This window comes from Chiloscyllium punctatum, chromosome 6 (genome assembly GCF_047496795.1).
Source record: "Chiloscyllium punctatum isolate Juve2018m chromosome 6, sChiPun1.3, whole genome shotgun sequence".
Lineage (NCBI taxonomy): Eukaryota > Metazoa > Chordata > Chondrichthyes > Orectolobiformes > Hemiscylliidae > Chiloscyllium > Chiloscyllium punctatum.
In genome coordinates this window covers 73,861,370-73,878,901 of record NC_092744.1, presented here as the reverse complement: position 1 = coordinate 73,878,901, position 17,532 = coordinate 73,861,370, and the positions used below count along the sequence as shown (strand labels likewise).

Below are 17,532 nucleotides of genomic sequence, written 5' to 3'. Positions count from 1 at the left end.
CAATTTCAAAACTGATCTTGGTTTACTCCAAAATGTCCAGTCTTATGTTCTGTCCAGCTCAGCCCATTTCTTAATTAAGTTTTCATGGCGTTTTTTCTTAAACACACTTTCTTCTTAATAGGATTATTGGTTTTCTTTTAACGCTGTTTTAAATCTGTGGCATCTCAATGCTATTATTTTTATTTTAGGTAGAGGATTAATGATTGTTGCGTTTTGAAGTGAAAGCAAAGCTATCTTAATGACAAGGTGTAGTTTATTGGGTGACAGCAATGGGTACAAGAATGTTGACTAGTTAGATATGATTATAAGGATTACCAGGAGCCAGAATGATACATCTATCTCCATCAGGACCTCATGTGAGACCATCCATTCTCTTCACCATCATCAGACTGGGTGGGCACTTTATGTAGCTTCAACATTTATTCTTTCACAACCATTACTTTATACAACACTTTAAAGATGCATCTACCAACTTATTCACTAAGATTTTTATTCAGAAAGAGTAAGAACAGGACTGGCCTAATCAATCCTTTCAGCTGTTCCATCATTCTATTGGATCCTGCTAGATCTATAATTCCACTCAAAAAATGTGTTTGTAACAACCGAACATCTGATTCAGCAATTAATCAAATTCCAAATGCTGGGATAAGATAGACACTGGACAAATGACTCAGGACCTGTTGTGTGTGACATCATTAGAACTTGACAATAAGAATGCTACCTTGGATTCTATCCAAGCTGTACCGTGTAAGTCTGTGTACTTAATTAGAACAGTTCAACCAAACGTTTAGTAGGGGCTTTCTGTCAAGCAAAAAAAATTCTTCCAAGAAGCCTTCTGCAAATAAAACAGTGGTATTGTAATACAAAATTAAATTCATAACCCAAACAAGTGAACTTCATTCATTTTTGAAATCAACGGAGCCTGGATGTATAAGAAATTGCTATTGCTGCGGTTTTCAGGTTATGATGGGTCAACATTTTACCTCAAGTTACAGAAGTGACCTATCAGCCATTGTATGATACAATTATGACACAATTTATCAACAAGCCATTCACTCAGGGTTGTAGCTGTACATAAAGTATACAATTTCAGTCAAAGTTGGCCACTAAGCAAAGTTCAACCAAAGCTGATTCACATAAAACAACAATTTACTGATTTGACACACAAATGGAAGCCTGATGTGTGGAGGTGGAGCCTTCTCTATCAATTCTGACTACGAATTAGAATGGCTGGACCAATAAGCTTTGTGAAATCGAGGTTGAATTCATTTGTAAGTACTGCCACTGGTAAAATAAATACCATGTTGACAATACTATTTTCATGCAATTTATACTTGTCGGTTTTCAAGTAAATTTCTTAGCAGGTCAGAGGATAAATCCCTCTGACAAAACACCACCTTTATTAAAAGGATTGAGAATAAGCTCTTTTTAAGAAACAAAAATATGGTGAAAGATAAAAAAAATTGTTTCCAGAGAAAGCTGAAGTATTTTTCATATGTTCTCTTTCAGCAAGATATCAATTTCCCAGGGAGTTTTTCATATGGTGTATCAACAGAGAAAAACTGCTTCCCTCCAACCTCTCATACTCATTGTGGTCTGCCAACTCTGCATGCTTCATGTTTGCTAGTCACCTCAACAGGCAAATATGCAACTGTTTTGGGCAATGGAGTAGGAAGATAATGGTAGTGTAAAAGGGAAGGAGGGGAGATTGAGGGCAGTTTGAAGGAGGGTCAACAGTTCTTTGGAGACTGAAACTATTGACCAATTTCGGGCATGTATAGAGGAAAACCATCACAAATTTTGAGTATTTGAGGATGGAGCATGATTTAGACCAGAAGGCTCCATAATTCCTGAATTTGATTTCCTTGCCCCATCTCACATGTCATTAATGCTCTAATTGTTAGAGCTGGATAAATTTTTTTTCGCAACTGTAATACACACAGAGGCACAGACAACACTGGGTTTTTCTATTATTGCTGAAGGTGTAGGACATTATTGATTACATCCATGTGGACATTAAAGTAATTTATGACCAACTTATCAGATTTATATGATCATAAGACATAGGACTAGGAGTGGGTAATTGACAGGAGCAGCACAGTGGTGACTCAGTGGTTAGTACTGCTGCCTCACAGCGGCAGGAGCGGTAGGGGCCTGGGTTCAATTCTACCCTCGGTCAACTGTCTGTGTGGCGTTTGCACATTCCGTCTATTTCTGTGAGGCTTTCCTCTGGGTGCTCTGGTTTCCTGCCTCCGTCCAAAGTTGGATATATTGCCCATAGTGTCCTGGGATGTGTCGGTTAGATGAGTTAGCCATGAGAAATACAGGATTACAGGGATGGGGTGTTTCTGGTTGTGGTGCTCTTCAGAGGGTCAATGTGGATTTGATGGGCCAAATGGCTTGCTTCCACACTGGAGGAATTCTATCTTTGCACTAATTTTGTGGTTTTCACTATCTCTGTGTTCATTCTTTATTATTTTCATTCCTGTAACATACGTCTCTTCCCCCCTCCAGGTTATTGAATTCTATTTGCATTTCCTGGTCTTACATCCTGAAGTTAGGCACCTAGAATTGAACTCAGTTTTTCTTTACCCTTCTCCTACATGTTTACATTCAGCTCAGCTATTAATCTCCACAAGCTACTTCCCTAGAGTCCTATTATTGAACATTTATTTAGCATCTTCACCAATATCATGATGATGCAAAGAATTTCTATTAATGTAGTCACTCTTGTAACACAGGAACACCACAACAGACAATTCAGGGCATTGGCTTGATGTTAGTGCTGTGCAAGAGCAACTCACATAGCCCCATTCCACTGCCTTTTCTTCATATACTCACATTTTCCTTTTTCAACTCTTTATGCTGTTTCCTTTATGAAAATATTAATGTATGGGAGGTGAAGCTTTAAACATGGGGAGTCCATGTGATTGCAGACTCAATATAGAAATATCAGGGTTAGGTGAATCGTGCAGGCAGGACAGGTGGTAAAGGGTAAAGTCAGAGAAGGGAGGAGACATGGGAATTGAGGTCAATGTGTGTGTAAAATAGTAGATGAAAGGAAAGCCCATGAATGGGCTCACATTAGCAGAGGTATGGTAAGAACCAGTGACAAATGAATAATTTGAAATCTGATTTAAAAAATGAGTACATAGAAACCACATGAAGGTTGTAGCTATGAGGAGAGATTCAACAAACTTGGTTTGTTTTCACTTAAATGTCGAGGGATGAGGGACAACCTGATAGAAGTTTACAAAATTATGAGAAGCATGGATAGAATGAATAGTCTGAATCTTTATCCCATGGTAGAAATGTCAATTACTAGGGGACATAGGTTTAAGGTAAAAGGGAGTAAGTTTAAACAAGATGTGAGAGACAAATGTTTTACACAGAGGGTGCTAAGTGCCTGGAATGTGTTGCCAGAGGTGGTGGTGGAGGTGGATACATAGCAATGTTTAAGTGGCATCTTGATAGATATATGAATAGACAAGGCAAAGAGGAATATGCCATGTAGAGAGAAAGGTTTTTAGTTTAGAAAGGCAACATGAGTCAGCAGTGTCTTGGTGGGCTGAAGGGCCTACACTGTTCTTTATTCTTTGTTCCAACATGATGTTACACCTCAAAGTGTCAATAAATCTGAAAAATTCCCCTGCATTGCCTCCAAATTATTATCATACTATCAAAACATTTGTTAATAGATAAAATTTGGCAGATGGGCAAATAACGTAAATGTGAGACTATGAACATTTCTTAACATGGTCTGTTTGAGCAGTTAGGAGTGCAGGTCCCAATAAAATGGCAGAATATTCCATTGAAAGCATACATGGATGGAGTTCTGTTTTCATTAAACTGGTGATTAAGTGGAAGACCTGTTAGTAACACACATTGGGAACTGCAAGTGCCAAATTTCCATGTGCGCCATTTTGTTTGTAATATCATAAACCATTGGGATAATCAATGTTCAGTGCATTCTCTGGTCTCATGAGGAATCTGGTTCAAGAGGATTATATTTATTATAGACGTTAAAGTGAACTTATCCTCTGTTTTTAAAGTTAGGATATGACGAAGAGAAGAACGATTATGTTTTCTATGGAGAATATAGTGAAAGTGAGTCTCTCCCAGTGTCAGCTCCAAAAGTGCCTACTTCTCCAGAACAGGAAAAAAGAAACCGTCACAGAGCCAATGTTATCAATGAGATCATCACCAAAGAGCGAGACTATGTCAAGAACTTAAAGGACATCTATGAGGTAAGGAGCGGTTTCTTTTATGTGTGAGATTGCACTGATTTTATTCCGAGGCAAAAGTGAGGACTACAGATGATGGAGATCAGAGTCTAGATTAGAGTGGTGCTGGAAAAGCACAACAGGTCAGACAGCATCCGAGGAGCAGGAAAATTTATGTTCCGGGCAAAAGCCATTCATCAGGAATGACTCAGGGAGCCTCCGGGGTGGAGAGAGGGACTTTATTTCTGCCACTTTTTCTGTCCTCTGCCATAAAAGGGTATGAGAAGAATTTTGGTCTTGTGGTGGGAGTTGGTGGTGGGTGAGATTATTGGATTCCACTCATCACTTGGGTCATGTTCTAGAGATAGTATGGCCCACATCCACATATTGTGCAATGTCCTACAATGTCCATCCACCTACTTGCTTTGGCAACTGCTCAATGTCCAAGACAATTTGATGCTATCCCTTGCATTGATTGAATTTGAAAAAAACTCATAGCCTGGTCAGGTCTGTACTTGCTCTCAGATATCACCCTGCAGTTTCACAATGATGTTTCCCGTGATGGCAAGAAAAGAGTGCAGCTCCGCTCTAAGGTCTGACCAAGCCCATAATCACCTTCAGTAATGTTCAGACATTCATCTCCTAATCAGCGAGCTGCCTTAAAGGGAGCACACATCATGCTCACAATACTGCTCCCTCAAATATATAAGTGGTATCCTGAAGGCTTAATCCTTTACTCACTCCCCCAATCTGCCATTGCTCTTAACCTCTCCAGCATGGATCACTGATCTCGGAGAACTCACTCCCTTGAAATTACTGACTTACTGATAACACAGGCAGCAACACAATGGAAATACTAGTGAGGCTAGGCCTACTCAGGAGACATTGAATTATGGCATTCCCATTCTAGATTCGTTTTGGCCCCACATTCAAAATCAAGGGCATCTCACAAACACTTGGGCGATCTCCAGCACCCTCTTTCCTTCTGTGCTGCAGACAAGAGCAATCACCTGACAGAGACACTACAGGAAATAGTGCCTCAAACTGCAATGGCTATCTGGAACTGAGTGATAATTAATATGCAAGTCTTTCTGCAACTCATTAAAAATTGTTATTTAAAATCTTTGCATATGGAGAACATTCCGAGTGATCTTGCAACTTTGAATAATGTGCAGATCAGTTTGGATATGTGGCTGGCATTGTTGTAGGTTTGAAGGACTGGGACAGATATTGGAATGACTGTTACATGAGGGGAATGCAAATTCTGCAATTTCGGTTCAGTTCAGTGAATTTCTGCCAAGGAGAGTAAGTTGCAAAACTTTGGCTCCTTTCATTTTGTTGAATTCCCTCTCCCCTCACTCTGTTGAGAGAACTTCATCCAATAGCAGCTTATGGATTTCTCTCCTTGAAGAGCAAAATTAAGCAATTTGCAGCAAATGAGTCAAATCGTATCAAATATAACAATAGCTTGAATAAAACAGTGCCATTAATAAAGTAAAATTGTTCCAAGACACTTCATGAGCTTGACATTAAATAATATTTGACCCCAATGCACAGCAGACATATTTTGGCAGATGACTCAAAGCTTGCTCAAGAAAGTTTGGAATAATATCTGAAAGAAAAAGGTAGAAGTAGAGAGTTCAAAAAAGAGGGTGGTAATTCTAGATTTTAAGGCTGAGAAAGTCTGCACACCATGGTAGGGCATTTAAAATTGGAAATTCCCTGAAAAGACCAGATTCGAATCAAGTTTGATTTAGTATATTGACAATCTCAAAAGCCAATGACATAATTTGATGCTTTGGGGGTACAAGACCAAGGAAGATCAAACAGTTAGGGGGAGAACTGCCAAGCCAGCATCTGCAAACTGCCCAGAGAATAGCTCTCTTAAAGGCATCTTTATCGAACAGTAACCTGTGAAGCTGGATCCCCAAGAAGAAGAAAAGAAGACAGGAATATAGAGAAGAACCGAAAGCTGCCTGGTTTTGAGATAAGAAGTATTGTTTTGTAAATCTTAATCGGGGGTTTTATCAGACCAGTATTATAGAAAGGAAGTTAAAGGATAGGTTAGAGGAAGAAGTTGCAAATAGTTGTTAGTTACTTATCTTTCTTATACTTTAGGAAATAAAGTTCTTAGTTTTTACTTTAAATGGTTCTTGGCCTCTCGAACTTTCACAGATTACTGCATGGGATAAATCTTTTCTGTGTTGCAGGTTTTAAATTAGCAAAGGGGTTCTCCCCATGTCTTAACAGTTTGGGGGCTCGTCATTGGGAATGGAACTGTTTTAGACAGATTTGAACAGATTTGGGTGTACGAAAAATCTCAGCAGTTTTAAACACTTGCGGGTTAGTGAACTAGATCTTTAAATAAAACATAGGTGAGAGAATTTGTTTAATTTCGGTGACGTGTGGCTGATTAAATTAAAAGTGAGAGAAATGGTTCTTAAAATTGCTAAAATGTTTCTGGATTTGAAGATGATTCTCAAATTTGCCTAGAAAGTTTAGAAGGAAAGAAAAAGGCTATACTTTTTGAATTAGCAAATAAATTAGATTTGGGTTTAATCAAGGCCAAAAGTAAAGCCAAAGTTGTAACCAATCAAACACCAAGGTGTGTTAAAGAAACAAACAAGTGTAGTAGAGGTAGAAAAACTTAAATTACAATTGAGGAAAATGGAGATAGAAGATAAACAAAGGGAGAGAAAAAGAGAAAAAGAGAGGAGAGAGAGAGACAGAGAAAGATAGAGGAAAAAGAGCAAGAGAGTAGGTTCTTAGCTGAGCAAAGACAGAGGGAAGAAAGGGAGGGAGAGAGAGAATTTGAACTTGAGAAGTTGCGACTTAGACAGCAAATTCAAGATAACAGAACAGAGATTAAAAGAGAAGGTGGTAGTGTGTGTGTATTTCTGCCATATTTTGATGAGAAAGATGTTGAAGTCTTCTTTATTTCATTTGAAAAATTGGCTGGGCAGATGGAGTGGTCTGAGGATTTATGGGTAATGCTTGTTCTAAACTGGTGGCAGAGCTAGTGATGTATTTGCTGCGCTGTCAGAAGAGCTTACACAGGCTATTTTAAGTGCTTATGAATTGGCACCAGAAGCATATAGATAGCAGTTCATAAACTCAAAGAATGTTGATTTTGAAAGAATTAAACATAGTAATTTTGATCAATGGGTGAGTACTTTGAAAATAGATAAGACCTTTGAGGCTCTAAGAGAGATTATTCTGCTGGAGGAGTTTAAAAACACTCTTCCAGAGAGGGTAAGAATTCACGTGGAGGAACAGAAAGTTCAGGAAGTGAGATTGACAGAATTAGCAGATGAGTACATCTTAGTATATAAGTCAAGCTTCCAGCCAAAATTTTGTCCTGTGAGATATAGAAGTTGGGAGAAGAGGAAATCCTACACTATGAAACCAAGAGTAGAAAGCACTGGTAAGAATTTACCACAAGATAAAAAAGAGGATGGACAGGAAGTGAAAAGTCTCAGGTGTTTCCACTGTGGTAAAGTGGGACACGTAAAGTCACAGTGCTGGTCGTTAAGGACAGGCACTGTGGGAAAAGATGTGCTTAAAGAAGAAGCTAAACCAGTGGCATTAGCAAAGATAGTAAAAGAGACCCCAAGAAGACCCAAGGAGCTGCAGGAGAGTGCACAGCCTAGGCAGGGGCTGGGTGTGGAGTTAGTACCTGATCTCGACAAAGAATTCGCCTTTATGGGTAAAGTTTAATCAGAAAGAACAGGGGGAGAAGGACAAGAAGTCATAATTTTGAGAGATACAGAATCTAACCAATGGCCGATTGTAAGAGATGAGCAATTATGCACTCTTTCTGATCTGTTACCCGAGAGTGTGGTAATTTGTGGGATAGATGGACAGAAATTTAGCATTCCCCTATGTAAGATCAGGTTGGAGTGCCAACTCAAGACTGGGGAAGTTATAGTGGGAGTGATTGACAGAATGTCAGTTCCAGGAATTCAGTTTGTTCTTGGAAATGATTTGGCAGGATCCAAGGTGAGAGTAAAACCCCTTGTTGTGGAGAAGCTCAAGGAAGACCAAGAAACTGAGTGGTATTTTCCCAGACTGTGTGGTAACCAGATCCCACTATCATAAGTCACAGCATGAAGCTTAAAGTAAAGGGAAATATGATAGAGTTGAGGTTCAGTTAGCAGATACTCTTGACGTAATGGTGCAGGAAAAACCTGAACAGACAGAGGTCAGACAGAAGTGTTCACTCCTGAAAGGCTAAGATACAGCAAGATAAGGCAATAAAAAAAATATATATGGATGCATACTCCGAAAAGGAAGCAGAGAATATTCCAGAGGGTTATTACCTGAACGATAGAATCCAAAGATGGAAATGGAGACCACGGCAGGTTAGTGCAGAGGAGAAGTGGACCAAAGCTCACCAGACTGTGTTGTTGGTAGCATACATACACGAGCTATTACAGGTAGCACATGAACTACCTGTAGGAGGTCACCTAGGGGTACAAAAGACTCAGGCTGATGTGAAAGACATTTTTATTGGCCTGGAATGCACTAGGATGTGGTTAATTTTTGCTGTATGTGTCATACATGCCAAATAGTAGGCCAGCCACAGGTCAAACAAACCAACACCTTTGTTGCCAATTCCCACACTTAAAGAACCTTTCGCACTGGTTGTAACTGACTGAACTAAAGGTGGGAGCCAGTACTTGTAAACCATAATGGATGTGTCTACAAATTTTCTGGAGGCAATTCCATTACAGAGTATCAAGGCAAAAAAGGTGAGAGAGAGGTTAGTAGTTTTCTTCACACAGTATGGGCTACCCAAAGAGATTCAGTCAGACCAAGGGTCAAATTACACTGCTAGGCTGTTTAAGGAGATTATGGATAGCTCAGGTATTCAGCACTTTAAATCCAGTGCATATCATTCTGAATCCCAGGTAGCTTTAGAAATGTGGCATCAAACTTTGAAGACCATGTTGATAGCATACTGTCAGAACTACCCGAATGATTGGGATAAAAGTATCCCATTCATATTGTTTATCATTAGCGATGCCCCAAATGAATCTACTCAGTTCACTCCCTTCGAGTTAATATGCAGTCATGAAGTGAGAGGCCCTTTGAAATTAATTTTTAAAAATTGACTGGACCAAAGTTGGAGATCTCACACTTAGATTACACATCAGAGGTGAGGGAGAGACTAAATCGAGTAGGTGAGTTAGCTAAACAGCACCGAAAGAAGACATAGTATAGAATGAAGCAGGTGGCAGATAAAAGCTCTGAGACTTGGCTGTTTTCTGGAGGGGTTAACATGTTAGTACTGTCACCATTGATAGGAGATCCCTTCAAAGCCAGGTTTAGTGGTCCCTGCCAAATCGAGACAAAGTTGAGTCAGGGTGAGCTATCGAGAAAAGATGCCAGATAGAAAAAAACAGTATCAAGTATGTCATCTGAACATGTATTAAAAAGAGAGAAAGAACTGGAGAACTGGAGCTACTGCCCTGCAGAGTGTGGAATCAAATCCAGATGATGTGGATTTTGAGGTGCCTCAAAATAGATTAAAAAATGAAGAAGTCCTTGAGGAGTGGGATAGGTTAGTAAGCTATCTGTCTCAGGGGCATAGAATGCAGTTGAAAAATTTATTACTACTATATAAGAACATATGAAAGAATCAAATGGGGAGGACTAATGCTACTGTACATGAAGTAGACGTAGGGAATACTGCTCTGATAAAACAACATCCCTATTGGCTTAATCCTTTCAAAGCCAGACAGGTCCAGATGGAGGTGGAGGCCATGCTCAACGAGGACATCATCAAACCGAGCCAGAGTGAATGCAGTTCGCTGATCGTCTTAGTTCCCAAACCGGTGGGAGTCAACAATTCTGCATGGATTATCAAACAGTCAACATTGTTACAAAATTGGACTCATATCCAATTTATAGATTGGAGGACTGTATCGAGAAAGTCAAACAAGCCAGGTACATCACCAAGTTGGACTTAATGTGTGGTTCCTGGCTGGTACCTTTATCAGAGGTTGCGAAAGAAATTTCTACGTTTGTAAACCCAAATGGCGTATATCAGTTTAAAGTGATGCCCTTTGGAACGAAGAACACACCCAACACATTCCAAAGACTCATCAACAGAGTTATGGCTGGGTTAACAACCTGTGCAGTCTATTTGGACAATGTAGTGATCTTTAGTAAGTCCTGGAAAGATCACATGGTACAGTTGGCAGGGCTCTTTGAATGACTACGAGAAACAAAACTGGAGATAAACTTAAAATGGAATTTGCGAAAACAGAGGTGATGTTCTTGAGACATAACATCAGTCATGGAAGGCTGATCCCATGGAACGCAAAGTTGAAGGCGTCAATGAATTTCTACAACTGACCTCGAAGAAAGAGGTGCTTCGATTCTTAGGACTCAATGGATTTGATAGGAAGTTTGTTCCAAACGTCAGCAGTGTAGTTGCACATTAACCGATTTGCTGAAGAAGAACACAAAGTTTCAGTGGACAGAACCATACCAGGAGGCATTCGATCATTTGAAATCAATATTAACCACCAAACCAGTTTTAGCTACACCAAACCTTTCTAAAGTCGCCATCAATGCTCGTGACATAGGAGTTGGAGCTGTAATCCTACCGGAAGATGAGGATGGGATTGAACTGCCAGTTGGTTACTTTCCAAAGAATATCAACATCCACCAGAGGAAATACTCCACAATCGAAAAGGAACTATTGAGTGTGGTACTGGCCTTACAACATTTTAATGTGTATGTCACAAACAATGTGTTGGATTTGGTTGTGTACACGGATCACAGTGCACTTTCATTCTTAGGATGGTTTAAAGACAAGAATATGAGACTATTTCACTGGAGTCTTATGTTACAGACTTTTAATTTAAAAATCATACATGTTGCGGATTGTAAGAATGTAACTGCAGGTGCATTATCATGGACTTACCTGATAAAGTTTAGATGAGATTTGTATTCATTTAATTTTATTTATATACAGTTATATGGGAAGAAGTTAAGGTGAACTTAGATTAAAGTTATCTGTATTTTAGGGTAATGCATTTATAGAATAGGAAGAGAAATGAAGCCATCTTTTTTCTTTATGGTGGGGGATGTTATGAAGGTGTAGAAGTGTACTGTGCCTTTAAGAGAATGAAGGACTTGGCAAGCACACAGAGTGCTGGAGAATTTACAATGTAGCATTTGGTTCAGAACAGATAGCACTGGCTGAGTTGCTCTGAGACAAAAATATATTTGAATTTGGCCAATCAGTTTAAATTATACCCCGCAAATACCAAATTTGAATTTAGTATATTGACAATTTTAAAAGACAATGACATAATCCAATGCTTTTTGGGGGGGGGGGGGTGTCGGTGTTAAAAGACAAGGGAAAATTGAACAGTTGGGAGGAGAACTGTCAAGCCATCAGCATCTGCAGACTGCCCAGAGATTAGCTCTCTTAAAAGGCACCTTTATTGATCAGTAACTTGTTAAACTGAATCCCCAAGAAGAAGAAAAGAAGTCAGGAATACAGTGAAGAACTGAAAGCTGCCGGATTTTCAGATAACAAATTTTGTTTTGCAAATTTTAATCAGGAGTTTTATTGGACTAGTATTATAGAAGGGAAGGTAAAAGATAGGTTGGAAGAAGGAGTTGTAAATAGTTGTTGGGTATTTATTCTCTGTTATACTTTAAGAAATAAAGTTTTTACTTTAAATAGTTCTTGACCTCTCCAACTTTCACAGATTACAGCACGGGATAAATCTTTTTTGTGTTACGGGTTTTAAATTAGCAGAGGGGTTTACCCCGTGTCATAACAATAGAAAGAGGTGAGACCAGAAAGGGATTTGTGTATATGGATGAAAATGATCAAATTATCTAGGCATTGCTAGAATAAGTGCCCATGGAGGTCATTGAGTACATGAGAAATGGGTGAATGAGGCTTAATTCAAATGAGAATTTGACATGTTCATAAGTACCCTCACCAACATTTACAGATGCACCATTAAGGAATACTGTCCAGGTGCAAAACTGGTATGGCAATTGTCATCCACAGGATAGTCAGAAACTACAGAAGGTGGTGTGTCATTGAAGACTCCGCACCCCAGTAACACTCACCTATGACTCATTCCAGCTCCCAGAAGATACAGAAGCTTCAATACACCCACCAGCAGGTTCAGGAACAGTTTCTTCCCAACGTTATCAGATTGACGAGTGAACTCTAGCTTCAAATAATGCTGACCTTGCTGCTATTGATCTTGGCTAGCACATGCTCTGTGTGGTGTAACTTGTCTGCCTCTGTCTAAGATTTTTTTCACCCATGATCTATATGTCCTTGCCTCTTATGATCTCCCTGTACTGCTTGTAAACAAAGCTTTTCACTGTACTTAGGTACACATGATGATAAATAAGTCAAATCAAATCAGACAACAGACATTTGAGTGAGCTAGAGTCTTAGTTAAAGGTGGATATTGAAATGAAGGCTCATGTTAAATAATAATAATAATCATTATTGCTTTGAAACTTGGCTTCTAAAGTAGACAAGTAAAGTAATGACAAGAAAAGTAATGAATTGTTTTAAATTTGATTCATATTTCCATATATCCTGTCTGTGTTAGAAAGAGGAAATTATTTTTAGTTGTATTTTCAGTTCTGTGAGTGATGTCAATGTGTGTGGGAAATGTGTTTACATGTATTTAAATGAAACATTTTTAACGTTTTTGAGGTGAATACCTCAGTGCCTTACAAACAAGGGGAGAAAAGAGAGAAATAAGAGCTGTTGCCAAGTCACAAAATGCCCTATGAGCCAGAGAGAAAGAGATATAAAAGTCTTCTTTCGGAAAACCAGAAATATCCAGAAGACAGGTGAATGTACAGATTTCTTCCAGAGAGAGAATCATTCATAGGGAAAACAAAAAATCTTGTAACAGTAGCAATGATGTTTAGCATTCTCCAAAACAGCCAGACAGAATGAAACAAGTCCGGAGTGGTTAATGTTTGTAAGAGAAAAGTTGCAGAAACAAAAAACTTTGGAAGACTGATTTAAAGAACCCATGCTAATACTGAGCTGTATTAGCAGCTTTTTTATGAGTCTCAAGAAAGCACATCAAATAAATGCAGAAGTTTCCCAAATAAAATCCAGTAACATCCATGCCCACTGAATAAGGAAATCCAAAATGGATTCAGATTATCTCTTCCCTGAAGTTCAAGTCTCTCTAAAATTGTTGGTGAAAGCAAAAGGGTTGAATCTATGCTTCTGATGTTTGTAATATATTCAGTTTATGTTGTTCTTTTCTAGTCTATAATAGTTTGTGTTGTTTTCCTTTTGAACGTAATAAACATTGATGTGCTTCTGTTAAAAAGACATTGGCTGCCTCTTGTGAATGCTTAAACTATGAAAGCTAATTATGAAACTATTTATTTCAAGGCAAATTGAATTCAAAAGTAAGGAGGCTATGCTTCAATTATACAGGGAATTGGTGAGACCATATCAGAAGTACTGTGGACAGTATTGGTCTCTTTATTTAAGGAAGGATGTAAATGTGTTGGAACCAGTTTACCAAACTAATACCTGGAATGAGTGAGTAGTCTTACAAGGAAAGATTGGACAGGCTAGGCTTGTGTCCACTGAAGTTAAGACGAGTAAGAAACATAAAAGATTCTAGAGGGTCTTGGCACTGTAGGTCTATGGTTCTTCTTGTGGGGGAATGTAGAGTGAGAGGTCACTGTTTAAAACACAAGGGTCACCCTTTAAAACTGAGATAGTAAAATTTGCTTTTTCAGAGGATCGTGAGCTATTGGAGCTCATCCTGAACAGATGATGGAAACAGAACCTTGAATATTTTTTTAAGACAGAGATAGAAATCGTTAAGTAAAGGGTGAAAGCTTAAGAATGATGAGAATGTAGAATTGAGGTTATAATCAACTTAGCCATGATTTTGTTGAATGGTGAGGAGGGCTCAAGAGGCTGAATTACCTATTCTTTCTCCCTGTTCATGTATTCATGATATGCTTAGTGATCGACCACTACGGTAGGTAAATTCTTAAAATAAAATAAATAGTCTAATAAGGCAGGCTTTGCTTTGGGATCAGGTCTGTCCAGTTTTACCAGTAGCTGGGATCACAACAATATGGGGTTTGAAGCCCATCTTGGGGTCAAATATGATGACACCAAAGTTGCTCAGCCTCAGACAGGGTGAGGGGTATAGTTAACATCTGCGGTGCCAATGCTGCGGTAGATACTAAAGTCAATTCCTAATACATAGCTGGAGAAAATGCCCACTCGTCCAGTGCTGCATTTTTGATAAATATTTTGAAAATTTAAGGTAGTGGAGGAGTCTTTTTGGATTGCATTGCACTAAGTCATGGGACCTGTACAGGGATCTGAATTGCTCCCTGATATTTGCAGGAGTCTGCTTGTAAGTCAAGTTGATTCATGGATCAAATAGTTCAACTGATAAAACATAATCATCACCACCACCCAGCCTCTCACAGGTTGTGCAGTGTGAATAATGGGGCTGCAGGCCTGCTGCTATATAAATGCATGACTGAGAAACAAGCAAGGAACTAAATGTTGTGCTGCTAGACATCACATTTTATTTGCTAACCCACAGACAGAAATTCTTTACAATTCATGGAGATGATTGTGTAGTCTGAAGTTGGGTACATCTCTTGAATTTCAGAAATTAGGTTCCAAAATGTACAACCTGACAGCAATGTTCTTCTGTGTTCAGATATTCATGGTGAAAGCTGGGGATGTGTTTTCCCTAGCTAGAAAGAAATCAATCATCACTCTTATGGAAGCACAGACTGGAAATTGACTGATGATATTGCTATCCTATGTAATAGCAAAGGTACAGACATTCCTGGCTGCAGTAAGCTGGAGTACAGCAAACAAACTGGTTCCAACACATTTACATCCTTCCTTAAATAAAGGTTATGTTGCACTGGGGAGGTAGAAGATGAATTGATTGCAGCAGAATTCCCAGCCTCTGCCGTGTTTTTTTGTAGCTGCTGTTACGATTTAATTCAATGTTAACCCCAGGATTCAGCTCTGATGAATAATCATAAGCTTTTTCTGAGGGTGCCCTTCATCATGTACACAGCTTGTGGATGTTAAATAAAACAAGACAGTAGTGTTCATTCAAAGTGTGTGAGAAGATTTGTAGCTCGGGTGCTCATTGTTGTGGTTCTGTTCGCCGAGCTGGGAATTTGTCTTGCAGACGTTTCGTCCCCTGTCTAGGTGACATCCTCAGTGCTTGGGAGCCTCCTGTGAAGCGCTTCACAGGAGGCTCCCAAGCACTGAGGATTTCATCTAGACAGGTGACGAAACGTCTGCAACACAGATTCCCAGCTCGGCGAACAGAACCACAACAGTAGTGTTCATTATTTAGACCAGAAATACCATGAAATCCTAATGATGTTGTTAGATCCTAATTTGTATTCAGAGAGCCCATAGTGGGATTTCCCTGCTTTTAACTATAGGGATAACAGATTGACATCTGTGTGCACCCATTCAGGTTGAGATGGGCATAATGGAACATACTTGTTCTTACTTAATTTGCATGAACATAGCATTGCCCATGCGACTCTTGTGTTGCCGTTTGTTCCTTTAACCTGCCTATGACACATGGATATGACAGGGGTCTGCAGAACAGTTGTGGAGCCTTCCTAAAGGCAGGTGCAATGTGAAAGGGAAACTGCACAAAAACATTGCAGCAATGGGAAATCTTTCACCATGAGCATCAGGGTAGGCAAAGGGTTCCAGAGTGACAGCTGCCAAGCTGGAGATATTCATGTTACCAGTGGGAGAGATGCTAGGGTTGCAAGGGGAATGAGAGCAAAAGGACCCAGTAGGATCACCCTTACATAAGCTGGCAGTAGATGACCTGGGAGATGACCTCCTGAAGTCTGGAGCAGCACTACAGGAAATCTAATGATCTAATTGAAATAACTCCACAGAGGCCAGTTCCCATTGCCAAGTCACCCTCTATTTACACATGGTGAATTCTTGACTCTAATCCAGTATCCTCAGAGCCTGCTTTCAGATTGAACAGAATGTCTGATGCTCCTGTTTATATCTGTCAGCCAGGGCTCCCTGACTGGGGCTGTTAACCTGGTCCAGTCAGGGATCTCATATTCTATAAGGTCCATCTGGCTGACCCCATTACAATTGTTACATCCCTCAAGAGCCATGTATGAGGACAAAGGGTGGTTCTGTTTCGAAGCTACTCCTCGGGTGTGTCAGCACCAGGTCACATTTCTCCAACTCTGCCTCTGATGCAGGCGACATGTAGCACCCAGTAGCTCCCCTCTTCCACCAGGAGCATCTTGGTAGAAATTAATTTTCCTCTTCAGGTGGCAAAGGTGTTGAGTTGGTGACATCTGCCATGCCCATCTCTGATTCTGAGGTAGCTTCAGCACTTAATAGAAAGGGAGAACCCATGGGTTCTGGAACAGTCGGAAAGGCTGTTGAGGAGCTGGTCATGTGTTGCTCTTGCACTGTTTGTGAGGGAGAAACTTTCAGGTGATGCACTTGTTTGTTTAGGACTGCCTCACTTACCCAACTTCTTATGTTACTGGACCTGACTTTGCACCAACCTCGCTTCTTACCCATGCAGGGCCATTCCCGTGGTTCCTACACTAAACTTTTTCCTCTGAAGTAAACTGACTCTCTTGCTTAGCAGAGTCTTGTATCCAGTACTGGAATTCCTAATGCTGTTTCATGCAGCCCCCAGTTCCAGGAAGATCAGGTTTAACCCAGTTCAGAGTCTTCTCCCCATTAGCAACTCTGCTGAAGCTATTTCTGAGGTTCCATGAGGGGCGTCCTATAATCAAATAGGAACTGAGACAGTTTGGTATCTAGTCGCTCTGTAGGCTGTTTCTTTTAGCTTGCCTTCAATGTTTGAACTGCTTTTTCTGCTGGATCACTGGATGATGGGTGGTATGGAGCTGTCCTTACATAACCAATATCATTTGACTTTAGGGAATACTCCAAGTCCCTGCTGGTAAATGATGGCCTGTCATCTGTGACCAACACTTCTGAGACTCCATCAACTGCAAAATATGTGCACGGTTTTTCTATCCTCATCCCCATATTTGATAAATGAACTCTATGCACATCCAGCCAATTTAAATAGGTGTCAAATGACTAAGAATATTGAGTCCATGAAAGGGTCTTCGCAGTCGATGTGAAATTGAATCCAGGTTTACCCTGCCACTACAATTAATGTGGAGGAACTGCTAGCAGTAATTTGTGTCCTTGTACGCACTCTGGGCACTGCCTCACCAATGTGGCCACGTCTGCATCCAATCCTGGCCACCA

General features: G+C 39.9%; 1 protein-coding gene across 1 annotated transcript in view; it reads left to right on the top strand.

Annotated features, from left to right (window-relative positions):
• LOC140478433 (rho guanine nucleotide exchange factor 4-like) overlaps positions 1-17,532 on the top strand; it is a 92,020-nt gene that overhangs the window by 28,930 nt on the left and 45,558 nt on the right. The window contains exon 5 of the mRNA XM_072571698.1: positions 4,053-4,247. Within this exon, the coding sequence (XP_072427799.1) occupies positions 4,053-4,247 (195 nt within the window). The remainder of the gene's footprint in view (positions 1-4,052; positions 4,248-17,532) is intronic.